Source organism: Prionailurus viverrinus, chromosome F2 (genome assembly GCF_022837055.1).
Source record: "Prionailurus viverrinus isolate Anna chromosome F2, UM_Priviv_1.0, whole genome shotgun sequence".
Classification (NCBI taxonomy): domain Eukaryota; kingdom Metazoa; phylum Chordata; class Mammalia; order Carnivora; family Felidae; genus Prionailurus; species Prionailurus viverrinus.
In genome coordinates this window covers 34827714-34841014 of record NC_062578.1, presented here as the reverse complement: position 1 = coordinate 34841014, position 13301 = coordinate 34827714, and the positions used below count along the sequence as shown (strand labels likewise).

Genomic DNA, 13301 nt, shown 5'->3' with positions numbered 1-13301 from the left:
AGACTCTAAAAGCCTTAACCTTCTCCAGGAGCTGCTTTAAAATAATTTGTATTGTCTCTATCAACTTCTAATACTCCATTAATTTAATGTACTTTACCTTAACCTGAAGCAATAAGAAAGAAACAATTATTAAATGTCATTTTTTTGTATTTTTATTGATGACTATAATTTTAATGGCATAATATTCATCCTTTTTATTATTAAAGCATAAAATTAAAAGATACAGTTTGGGAAAATTAGGCAAAATTAATCACCTGTATGTTAAGGAGTTTCCACCAGATGATTTCTGACTTAACTTTCTATTCTACAATCCTCTGACTCTATAATATTGTGTCTACGGGGAAATGATGAATGCTAGATAGTCAACTTAAAAATGAACTTTGGGCTGGGGGTGCCTGCGTGGCTCAGTCTGTTAGGCATCCAACTTCGGCTCAGGTCATGATCTCACATTTCATGTGTTTGAGCCCCATATCAGGCTCTGTGCTGACAGCTCAGTGCCTGGAGCCTGCTTCAGATTCTGTGTCTCCCTCTCTCTCTGCCCCTCCCCCACTTGTGCTTTATCTGTCTCCCTCTCAAAAATAAATATTTTTAAAAAAATTTTTAAATGAACTTTAGGCTAAAACCTATTTATGAGTTATAATCTCCATAAGTATAAAAAGTATATAGTTAGTATAACTACATCCATATTTGAGACTAAATGGCTATATATTAGTAATATTAATCACTAATAAATATTAAACTCTATATCCCAGTCACAAAGCTAATTGTCTGATTAACACTATTCTTATACAAATGCACAAATGCATATGCATCATAACTTTGTGTCTTATATTTCCAATTCAGACATGTTTAAAGGTTTTTGCCTGAAATTACAAGAATTGGTCACATAAGAAAATGCAGTTGCAAACATGTAGTCTCATGTTTGTTTGTTTGTCTGAAACTTAGGAGAACATATATTTCCTTTTAAACCATACTACTCTGTTTATAACCAAGTAAATTTAACTTTAAACAAAAGAGCTGACTGATCATAAAGTACTTTGATAAGGAAAACAATCCTCAAAGCATACAGTTCAGGAAGAAAATTGGAATGTCAAACCAACAGTTGCTTTAAAAAAATGTTTAAAAATTATTAGCTCTCTAGACAATACTAAAAAAATAAATAAATAAAAATTACACACTATAAATATGTACCTATCCTCCTAATCAACACAGGTAGAAAACCCATATATGTATATATATTTTAGTCATGAAGAAGATAGTTATTTCTACTGAACATAAGAGTGTAATTCAGTTCAAAACATTGACCTCTATGACAAATGTCTAGGGGTAGGAAGCAATAAGGTAAATCTCCTGCCCTTATGGAACATATGTAGTCTACTAGGGATAAAAAATCCTACATCTAAGAATTTAGATGTTACATCAAAGTGACATCATCCCTCTTTGTTACTAAATTTTCTTTTACTTGTGATAAAAAAATTCCAGAATAATATACCAACATACTGTATCTATTCTCAGAGAAGAAATATCAGACAGACACCAAGTGACTGACCACATGCATATGGAGAGCAGCTACCACACACTGGGGCTTGCTTTTTGTACAAAGTTTATAGACACGCAGGCACAAGGTATAAAATCCAGTAACAAGAGCTCTCATATGCCCAGTAGGGGACAGGAGCAGCTTCAACAACCGGGATTGAGTACAGGGTAGAGGCACATGGGAAGTGGTGGAGAGTAGCAGCCTCCCCTCCATCTTCCCATCCTGGGCCAAAGGAAGCACAACTATAAGGAAGATATATAAATATAGACAGAGGTAGAGGTAGAGGTAGAGGTAGAGGTAGAGGTAGAGGTAGAGGTAGAGGTAGAGGTAGAGAGAGATAGAGATAGAGATAGAGATAGAGATAGAGATAGAGATAGAGATAGAGGTATGTAGCTATATATCTAGAATCAAACCCTTGGTAGGTTTCATGTATAAAAATTTCAATCCTTGAGTCATTTAATTCTCAGCCTTTCTTTTTTTGTTCTAGGGGAAGAATATTTCATTGGTCATTTTTAACATCTAGCAGATAAAGAATAAATAAATATGAAGGAATACATTTTTCTTATATCTCTTCCCAATTTGTTAAAATCAATTAAAAGCTTTGTAATTCTGAAAGAATTCAATGTATATATTTCTGATAAACTCCATAAAGAAATCTCATTAGGAAAAAGGACCTGAATTGCCATGCCATCATTAATTTTTTGGAATTTATTTTCTTATTCTAAAAAAATATTCATTTTCATATCTATGGCTGTATTTGTAATCCTATATTCTTTTTCTAAACCTAAACCCAAAACGTATATACAGGTATGCTAAAACATGCCCTCTCCCAGACCCCTGGTGTGTACCAGTTCCTCAAAAGAAAACATCCAAAAAACTCTGGGGATTTGGTATCTAAGAGAAGGCACAGTAAATGTGGGATTTAATAGAAGGAAGTCAGGCAGGACAACCAGACTGGGCTTAGAGAAGCTTATTGTCTGATGGGAGAATACTACTTAGGAGAGGTTATCAAACCTGAAAGATGAAAGCTGATAATATTTATGTAAAATGGATACTTTGGCCGACCTACATCTAGATGATTTACTCTCTTACTATGATCACCCAAAGTGGGGGCTGGGGGGTAGGTCTAGAAACATGTTTGGTTTTCTGTTTTTTGTTTTTTATGTCTGGGCTAAAAAAGCAAAAAAGGAAAATGAAAGGAAAAAAAAAAAAAGTTCGGCTCCAAAGCCTTAAATAGCTTTAGGTTTTTATGTGTTAGAAAAGAGATCAGTATATAAGACAAGCTCAACAGTTAAAAACTTGGATGAGCCTTTTTGAATACCATTAATAATTTAAAACATAACATTTATATAGCTTTCACTGTGTGCCAGGCCTTGTTTACGTTACATATATTATTTCATTTAATTGTCCTAATAACTCTGTAAAATAGGTACCATTATTATCTCCATTTTAAAATGAGAAAACTGAGGTAAAGAGAAATTAAGTAACCAATCCAAGGTGGCACAGCCAGTAAGTAGCTGAGCCAGGATTCAAACCAGGTGACCTGACTCTGGAGTACATGCATTTGATTCTTCATCCTGTGCTGAAAGGAACTGAGAGTTAGGAGGAGGCATAAGTGCATGGAGAAAAAAAAATCATTCTTGGGAGAAATCCGAGGAATATAAAAAAAAGCATGTCCTCCTCCCTTTCCCTTAAAAAGAAGAAATGGGAAGATCAGTGAAGGTCTCTAAATAATTTGGAATCAAAAATACAAAAAAATAAAAAACACCAGAAACAACAAGTATTGGTGAGGATATGGAGAAAAAATAATTCTCTTGCACTGGTTCAGCCACTCCAGAAAACAGTATGGAATTTCCTCAAAAAGTTAAAAATAGAACTACCCTATAATCCAAGAATTGCACTACTGGGTATTGACCCCAAAATTACAAAACACTAATTCAAACAAATACATGCAACCCTATTCTTACTGCAGCATTATTTACAATGCCCAAACTATGGAAGCAACTCAAGTGTCCATTGATAGACAAATGGATAAAGGAAACATGATATATATACAACGGAATATTATTCAGCCATCAAAAAGAATGAAATCTTGCCATCTGCAACAACATAGATGGAGCTAGAGAGTAGAATGCTAAGCGAAATAGATCAGAAAAAGACAAATGCAACATGATCTCACTAATATGCGGAATTTAAGAAACAAAACAAATAAGCAAAGGGGAAAAAGGAGAGAGAGAAAAACCTAGAAACAAACTCTTAACTATAGAGAAGAAACTGATGGTTACCAGAGGGGAAGTGGGTGGGAGCATGGGGCAAATAGGTGATGGGGATTAAGGAGTGCACTTATCATGATGAAATTAATTAATTAACAACAGGATGTGACTTAGATTTTTTTTAAGTCTATTTATTTTGAGAGAGAGAGAAACAGAATCCCAAGGAAGCTCAGTGCTGTCAGTGCAGAGTCTGACACAGGGCTCAATCTCAAGAAACTTGATGGGACTCCATCTCAAGAACCTTAAGATCATGACCTGAGCAGAAATCAAGAGTTGGACGCTTAACCAACTGAGCCACCCAGGCATAGATATTTTAAAATAGAGAGATAAAGTCTGTACAGTTGTTGGGGCATTTTCTCAGCAGTCCCATTAAAGCTGAGGCAAGGTCCTCTCTTAGTAAAGTGGGAGAGTGGATGGACACTGACTGATACGTAGAAAATAACTAGTTTTATAATTTCAATAATCCAACTTGGGAAAAGGAATTGACAAGACAATAAATTTTTAAAAATTACATCTTCAGAGATGCCTGGGTGGCTCAGTCAGTTAAGTATATGACTCCTGAACTCAGCTCAGGTCATGATCTCGAAGTTTGTGAGTTTGAGCTTCTACATCGGGCTCTGCACTGATGGTGTGGAACCTGCTTGGGATTCTGTGTCTCCTTCTCTCTGCCTCTCCTTCACTCATGCTGTCTCTCCTTCCCCCTCTCTCTCAAAATAAATAAATAAACATAAATTTTTTTAATAAATAAATAAAAATAAAAAGTATATCATCAAGTATCACATACCTTAGGAATCCTGAGCTTTGAGCCCTAATATTTCCTAGTTCTTTGGCTCCAGTATATTTCAATGAGGCATTTCCTGGGCACTGCTAAAGCACTTATTTCACTCTGGATTTGTGTTTTCAACCATTTAAAGCTTTCTTCCCTTATGACTGTTTTTTAAATACTAAAAAGGGCCCAGGTAAGGATGAATTATGTTTGTTTCACACCCAATTGTTTCCTTAAAATATAGCATATATTCTGCCCTTTGATCTAAAGAAATAACCTCCAGGTTTTCAAATGTTTTTATCTATGTGGTAAATCAAGTACCTATGAGTCAACATTGGTTTATTACAACACTTTATTCATAAAACAAACATGTTTTTATTCATTTGAATGATAGAAAAAGAAACATATGAATAACTTACCTAGATTGTAGTCCTCTCATATGGCACAATGCATTCAACTGACCATAATCAATGTACTTAGACATTTTCAACTCTGAAAAAAAAATCAATTAAAAATTTGGGTAATTTTCTATAATCTTAGTAATAAAGATTGTATATAGAGTTTAATTACAAATAGTAAAAGAATTCATCAACCATGGAAGTGAAGTATTATCAGTCTTTGATATATAAGCAGCATTGAATAAGGTGATTAAAACAAAGAAAGAATGTAATGGTTTTCACTGATGTCAAATCTGGTCTGACATTGTTTGTTTATTTTTCTGGAGTTTATAGGTGTCATATATGTTTCTCCTCTATAAGTAAGCCTTTCAGAATCCCCATCCCATACCTTGAGAATGTGAACTGACAATGACATGACAATTCAAAGAGTTTTCCTGAGGTCCCTGTCACTGTCTCTGTCTCTGTCCCTGTGTCTCTCTCTCTCTCTGGAATACTACTAGTTTTTATTCAGTCCTATGCAGGCCCCCATCTTTGGCTAGCCCCATTTCAGAGCACCTTCCAATATCTGGATTCAGTCTGCAATTTCTTCTGAAGTTAATATGTAAGCAAATCACACAATATCCCTTAAGAGCAGAAAGGTAGTCATAGACAAGAAGCAAGCTAATTGTAATTCTCCTTCAGTGCCAGAAATAACTGACACCCTTCAAAGGAGATGAAAAGGAAGATAGAGTATTGAGTGCAATGAGCATCATTAAAATGATGGGCACTCACATCCTACGTCCTCTCCTTTTTCCAGGAGAATGCATGCTGTTAGAAATGCTGCAAAACAGAAAGCAGTAATAAACAACATGCACATTATGTCTTCCCTTAGGGCAAAGGTTTTGAGAAAATCAGCAGCTTAATGCATTTCTAAACTTCTTGAAATGTAACTATTAACCACATTCTAATAAGGAAGAAATAGAATTTGACATGTCCAAATTTATCAATTTTAATTTCAAATTACTGAATCATAAAATTTGACAGTTTTGTTTAAGACTTTTGTGATCTAAAATTAATCATCAATAATATATAGCAGTTTCTAAATATGAAATTTAAATAAAAGAAATTTAAACAGAAAACTGGCTGCTATCCATATAAATAAATCATTACCATTTAATAAATTTGAAAATACTAATTACATGATTTAGGTATTTTCTTACCTATATTACTCAGTTAAGCCTTAAGAATCAAAAAAATCACCTAATTTCACTTTAGCAACATATGGAATACTTATTTTAAATGAGCCAAGTTATAGCTAGATTTTATCAAAACTACTTTTAAGTATATTCATATTTCTGACATAGAATATTAAATAAAATCTTAATTATAGTAGTTTTTAGACTGATAGATGAAGAAAAGATTTCTATGGGGGCACCTGGGTGGCTCAGTTGGTTAAGCATCTGACTCCTGATTTCAGCTCAGGTCATGATCTGATGATGGTCATGAGACCAAGGCCACATTGGCTCTCCACTGGGTATGGAGCCTACTTCAGATTCTCTCTCTCTCTGCCCTTCCCCTGCTCTCTCTCTCTCTCCCTCAATGGAAAAAAAAAAAAGATAGAGATTTCTATGAAGTATCAGTTTAGTCCAGTTTAAAAATCGGATCAGAAATAGCCATGGTGAATGGTATAGACAGGAAAAGGGGGTAATTGCCATAGAGATTTTTTTTTAACGTTTATTTATTTTTGAGACAGAGAAAGACAGAGCATGAACAGGGGAGGGGCAGAGAGAGAGGGAGACACAGAATCTGAAACAGGCTCCAGGCTCTGAGCTGTCAGCACAGAACCCGACGCGGAGCTCGAACTCATGGACCACGAGATCATGACCTGAGCTGAAGTCGGACGCTTAACCAACTGAGCCACCCAGGCGCCCCGCCATAGAGATTTTTAAAACAGGTCAAGGGTTGAGAAATTTTGGCTTAAAAGGGGGATTTTTAAAAGTAAATATTTTCACCTTCAGCTTAAGTACCTTACAAAGAATATCACAGGATGGATATTATAAAACTAAGAATTGCTAACAAAGAATAGAAAAATGGAGAAATCAACTGGCCTGAGAAAAGCTACAGCACTTGAGGGTAAGGCTTTGCACTAAACTTGGCACAGCAAGTAAACTCAAAACTACAATAGCCTATATAGAAAGTACTCACAGCCTAGAAGGACACTTCACATTCATCAAAAAATTTCTTCTTTGCTGATTCTTATTTCCAAGAGGTATTTGTCACAAGGGACTTTACAAAAAGGGTTTTGAACAATATAATGGATCTTGTCTTTGAAGCAGTTTTGTGAAAAAGAAAAGGCCAATAGATTTCAACATGAAATTGTAACTTTGTAAACACCGGAAGTTGAGCTTTTCAGATGATCAAATCTAATACCAGGATAAAGCCTAAGGAGCTCAGAAGGTACTAGGTTTACATCTGTTTTCCAGTCTTGTTTTCCCTCATGAATATGTCTTAGTTGGGCTTCTCACAGAAGTAGAGTGGGCTTCACTTTATAATGGGGGTAAAATCATGGATTTTGAGCACAGTTTGTTTGAAAGAAGATTAAAAGCTGATATAAAAGGGTGATTACAAAGTAAATTCTAAGCTAGAAACAAAGAACAAGAAATCCATGACGCAATCAAAAAGCCAATTTTCTTTACTGATATAATGCTCACTATATATTATTGAAATAGAGAAACTAAAATCCAGTGTTTTATCTGAGTGATACATTGGTGATCATTTATTTTTATGTGTTAATGTCCTTAAGGTGTAGATATGTATTTCCATATTCGTGCAGTATAGTGAGTTATGTAAGCTTATGTGGGGGTTATAAAGATTTGCTAAAAATAGGTCTGGTGAGTGTTAAAATAAAATTAAACCATTTTTCCCCAATAAACTTTCCCTTAAAAGGTAAATACCCCTTGCAAAAAGCTAAGAAGAAGCAATAAAATAAGTGAAGGCTTAAAAATATGTAAATGCAAAACTACTATATACTAGGAGACTAGACTTATCGGAGTTTCTACTGGGCAACATAAAAGAGAGGAACAGCAGAGACAAAGAGAAAATGTGACAATGACCAAGTGGAAATGCCAGAGTATGGCTAGCTAGAAAACAGAAAGCTAGGACTTCTTCAAAAGTACTTGCAGGATATACACTCTAATCCAATGATAAGGAGAACTTTGCTTAATGCAATATTCAGAGCACAAAGAAGCAGGTCAGCAGCAATAGCAACAGAAACATTAATGGTAAGAATAAATAAAGGATTCATCAGACACTATAAGCATGATTAATTCTTTCTATACACACTTGGATAAGTGATCCAGTTCTACATTTTTACGTTAGTCTAAATGTGTGTAATAATAGGGAATTAAACATACCTACATTGATGGTTAATAGAGTATTTATTTGTTTCCTTTGAACTAATTTTTGTATATAAAACCCATGATATATATGGAATGTAGGGCTGGACAAAGATTCCACATATACTCGTTTTTTTTAAGAATTAGATTGTTATGGTGGTAGGATGACAAATGTTAGGTGGCAATCAACACAAAGGCAGTTTGTCTCAGTCACTGAAGAGAAATAGAGGCCAAATCAACTGCACAAGGAATAGTCAATGATACTGTAATAGAGATGTAAATGGACAGATGGCAGCTACACTTGTGGTGAACACAGCATAATGTATAAAGTTGTCAAATCACTAAGTTGTACACCTAAGAAATTATAACTAAACAGGCTATGTTAAGGAAGAAGAGAAAGATAAAATTATGACAAAATTTCCATTAGAAATAGTAAAAATGACAATATTTAAGAAAATATAATCACAGAACATAAAGGCTAACATTAAAATAGAGGAAACAAAAAGAAAGTGATAAATGAATATAGAAAGCAGATACCATATGTGGAAATTTTTCCTGAACAAGAAAACATAAATAATGGTATAGGGAAAAAAAATGTTCCCACACATAACATAAGAACATTGTTCTCATATATAAGACCTGAATATGAAGAACTAAATACCATGACCCAGAAAGGGAAAGAGAAAACATAATACATGATTTACAAAGATATCAGATATTCTAGATTCTACTGGTTGAATAAATTAATGTAACTATGTTTTGAAGATAAGCTATTATTTTAGCCCCCAGCCAAAATTCAGTTTGACTTTAATCTTCTCCACAGCAAAGTCCTGACAAACAGTAAGACAAATGAAGGGGGACAGGAAATATAAATAAATAAATATATATATATATAAATATATAAATATATAAATATATAAATATATAAGTATATATATATAAAGTGAATTTTATTATTATATATTATATATATTATATTATTTATAATTTTTATTACTATATATTATAATGATATATAAATAATGCAAATATATTATAATATAATCTATTATTTATAATATATATTTTATATAATAAATAAAATATATAATATAATTGTAATTAAATTATATATATTCAATATAATATTATATATTATTATATATAATGAGTTTTATTTTCCAATAAATATAAAAGAAATATAAGACCTCAAAGAATATAAAGTATCATAATCCCTCTTTGAAAAATACAATGTGATAAACATGCACCTGAAACTTAAATAATATGGACACTATACTAATAAAGGGTAGGTAAATTCTGTAAACCTTAACACAAATAATAGATTCCACATAGATTCTAATGAAAAGGGTATAAAAAGTAATAGTAATAATCTGGAAATTTCAGCAGAGAAGTGAAAGCATAAAATATATTTGTGCAGACCTCCTCACATAGCAGATAATTACTATTTACAACTTAAAGCATATTTTTAAATAATGGGGCCCTGATAATAATATTTGAAAGTGGGGCTCTGGGACACCTCAGTCAGTTAAGCATCCAACTCTTGGATCAGGTCTTGATCTCACAGATCATGTGTTCAAGCCTGGCATGGGCTCTGCGTTGACAGCGTGGAGTCAGCTTGGGATTCTTTGTCTCCCTCTATCTCTGCCCTTCCCCTACTCGCACACTATCTCTCTCTCTCAAAATAAATTAAACAATAAACATTAAAAATAATAATAATATTTGAAGGTATGAATGCAACTAGTCAAAGACCTAAAAATTAATATTCTTACTAATCAAATCATGATGTGAAGTGGGAAATTTTTCTCACTCTATACTAGGTTGTGAATAGTCATTATCTAATGTTGATAAATCAAGAAACAGAGATTTAGGTATGGAATCTATTAAATATTTTTGTGTTCCAAATTATATGGCAGTAAAATTCATAAAGCAAAAATTTCAGGAATAAATGGAGACAAAATAATCTCAATAGTAACTTTCTTTCCTTCTTACCTACAAATGAAGTAAAAAGTAAATTCAAAAGATCTGGGTCTTTGAAGGGAAAAAATAAATGACTGGCTTATCTTAACAAGGAAAATATGTAATAAGTACTCAAAGTCAGAAATGAAATTGGGAATAACTATAAACATCATTATAAAGAAAATCAAGAGTATTTTTAAAGCTATATACCAAAGTAATAAAAAAAAAAACTTACTGATTTTTCAGGAAAATGCATATTACCTAAATTGACCATAGAAGGGAGAGAAAATTTAAATAAATCAGTTGCCTTGAAAGAAATGGAGAACAATCTTAAAGCAGTTTTTCTCTGCCATCCCCCTACATGCACACAAATAAAATATAATCATAGGTCATTTCTATCAAATGTTTATGTAAGAAATAATTCTAGTGCTAGTTAAATGCTTCAGAACACAGAGAAGAAAAGCTTCCAAATTTCTTTGATGAAACAAGCAAAACACTGATACCCAAATGTAACAACTAGAGCATGAAAAAGAAAACCAGAGACTGATTTCTTTTACAAATAAAAATAATTATTATAGGGGCAGCCAGGTGGCTCAGTTGGTTAAGCCTTGGACTCTTGATTTCAGCTCAGGTCATATCTCACAATCTGTGATATTGAGCCCCACATTGGGCTCCATGCTGACAGCACAGAGCCTGCTTGGGATTCTCTCTCTCTCCCCCTCTCTCTCTCTCTGTCACTCCCCTGATCACACAAACACATAATCTCTGTCTCTCTCAAAATAAATAAACAGTTTTAAAAAATGAATATTATCAGTATATGGCGCCCAGAAACATACTAACAGAGTATTATCACACAACAAAGTTCGATTTATCCAAGTAATTCAAAGAAATTTCAATGACAAAATATAACCATATAATTTACAAGTCAGAATTTAAAAAATCATAATCTCCACAGATACAGAATAAATATTCAATAAAACTCAGTATTGTTCTTAAATAATTTAATTTTTAAAAAGCTTCTTTTCTTAACTTGATGAATATATCAAACCAAAAGAAAGAATCATGTTTAATGTTGGAGCTAGAAGCAATAGCATAAGTTGCTATTATGCTTAATAGCATAAGATAAAAATATCCATCAGTACTGCAAATTTTTGGAAGTACCAAACTACACAATTTGATAAAAGAAATACACAAATGATGAAAAGTAGGAAAGAAAAGAGACAAAAACACTGCTTGCAAAATGTTATAATTATACAGGTAGAAAACAGAATCGCATCGACTGTAAACCCATCAGCATAGTCACTAAAACAGTAAAGAAAGTAAACATTCAAAGAAAATACAGTATATATTCAATAGTTCCTTCTTGTCTCTAAACAATTGTGTCTTAAAACAACTGGAATAGTATAAGAAGGTAGGCATCAATGCCAGCTGTAAGTGGGAGGTGAAAGGTAGGATGTCACAACAGCCAAAAACAAGATATGGAGGGCATCCATGTGTGGGGGTGGGCCTGTGCTGAGTACTGGAGTTCAAGGGGAGTGAGGAGAGCAATATGAAGTGGGAGAGGGAGGGGATCTGTCAGTGCTGAGTGTTAGACCCTTAGTGCGGATAAGATGGCAGTGAATATGGAAGATTAGCTACATAAAGGAAACTGATCAAAGGTATAGTTAATAGGAGTAAAGTTTCTTGCTTCAGAGAAGGGAATTACAAGTATAGAAAGCGAGAACATTAGAATGAAGCCTATAGTGTTGCACTGCAATTGGAATAAATTGGTGTAAGCTCATGTTTTTCAATAAATTGATATGCAAATAAACATAAATATAAATTTTTATTCCTAGGATCTTTCCTCTAAGAGGACTTGGGAACAATAACACCCTAACATCAATGAACATACATAGCACCCAGATCTTGACTTCTAAATATAATTCTGCATTAAAATGAACCAGGGCTCGTTGGGAAAATGGCTGATTCTAGGGCTCAGATAGGGAGCAAGACAATGGTTAGACTAACTTGAAGGCATTTCCAGTGGACTGTGAACAAGCTGGACACCAGACTATATAATGATAATAACTCATCAGGAGCCTTTGAACAAACTAGGAAATTATAATTTTACATTTATTTAATATTTTATGAAAACTGGATATTTCCATACTTTCAAAATACCTCTTCGCAAAATACTTATTAATTAAAAAAGGAAAAAGTAAATTTACTGCAAAGAAGATCTCCATATAACCACCTTAATCAATTGTTTAAAATGAAATCATCCACCCAATAAGATGGAAAGAGAACACAGTATCACTTCTATGACATTTCTACCAAAGATATCCTACTTGAATCTAATCATGAGGAAAGATCAGAGAAACCAAACTGAAGTATATTCTACGAAATAACTGATTTGTAATCTCCCAGCAATGAAAGGCAAGGAAAATGGAGAATGTTCCAGACTAAACAGAGAAGACAAGACAATGAAATGCAACATGAGATTTTGAATTGGATCCTTTTACTATAAAAATCATTATCAGAACAATTGGCTAAATTCAAATGGGAGGGGGCTAAGAATTAGATTACAGTAATTTATCTGTGTTAATGTTTTTACTTTGATGGATATATTGTGATTATGTAATAAGTAATTCCTTATTTTTAAAGAAATACATGCTAAAATATTTAAGGCAAATTGAGTGTCAAATGGCTCTGAAAAAATAAGTTTCGTTATATTAAACTTACAAAATTTCCATAAGATTGCACTTTCAAATTTTTTAAATTTTACTTTTAAAAATTTAATAGCTTTTTCATATGATGACTTTTATACTTAGAAAATATGAGGAAAAGATATCATTCATAATAGCAAAGGAAAAAAAGATAAAATGCCAGAAATAAATTTTATTGAATGGCATAAAAAACATTTGCAAAAATTGGAAGTAGGGATGAATTGAATATTGTAAAAAGTTCTTTTTTAAAATATTTATTTATTTATTTTGAGAGAGAGAGAGAGTGAGAATA

At 33.0% G+C, this 13301-nt stretch overlaps 1 protein-coding gene across 6 annotated transcripts in view; it reads right to left on the bottom strand.

Annotated features, from left to right (window-relative positions):
- Nucleotides 1–13301, bottom strand: part of CNBD1 (cyclic nucleotide binding domain containing 1) — a 511584-nt gene that overhangs the window by 444792 nt on the left and 53491 nt on the right. For 4 of the 6 annotated variants that reach the window (XM_047842481.1, XM_047842482.1, XM_047842484.1 and 1 more), the window contains one exon: nucleotides 4996–5068. In XM_047842481.1, coding sequence (XP_047698437.1) covers nucleotides 4996–5060 — 65 coding nt within the window. In that variant the 5' untranslated portion in view covers nucleotides 5061–5068. Of the gene's footprint in view, nucleotides 1–4995; nucleotides 5069–10539; nucleotides 10566–13301 lie in introns of all 6 variants that reach the window. The other 2 variants (XM_047842480.1, XM_047842479.1) reach the window with 1 other exon arrangement.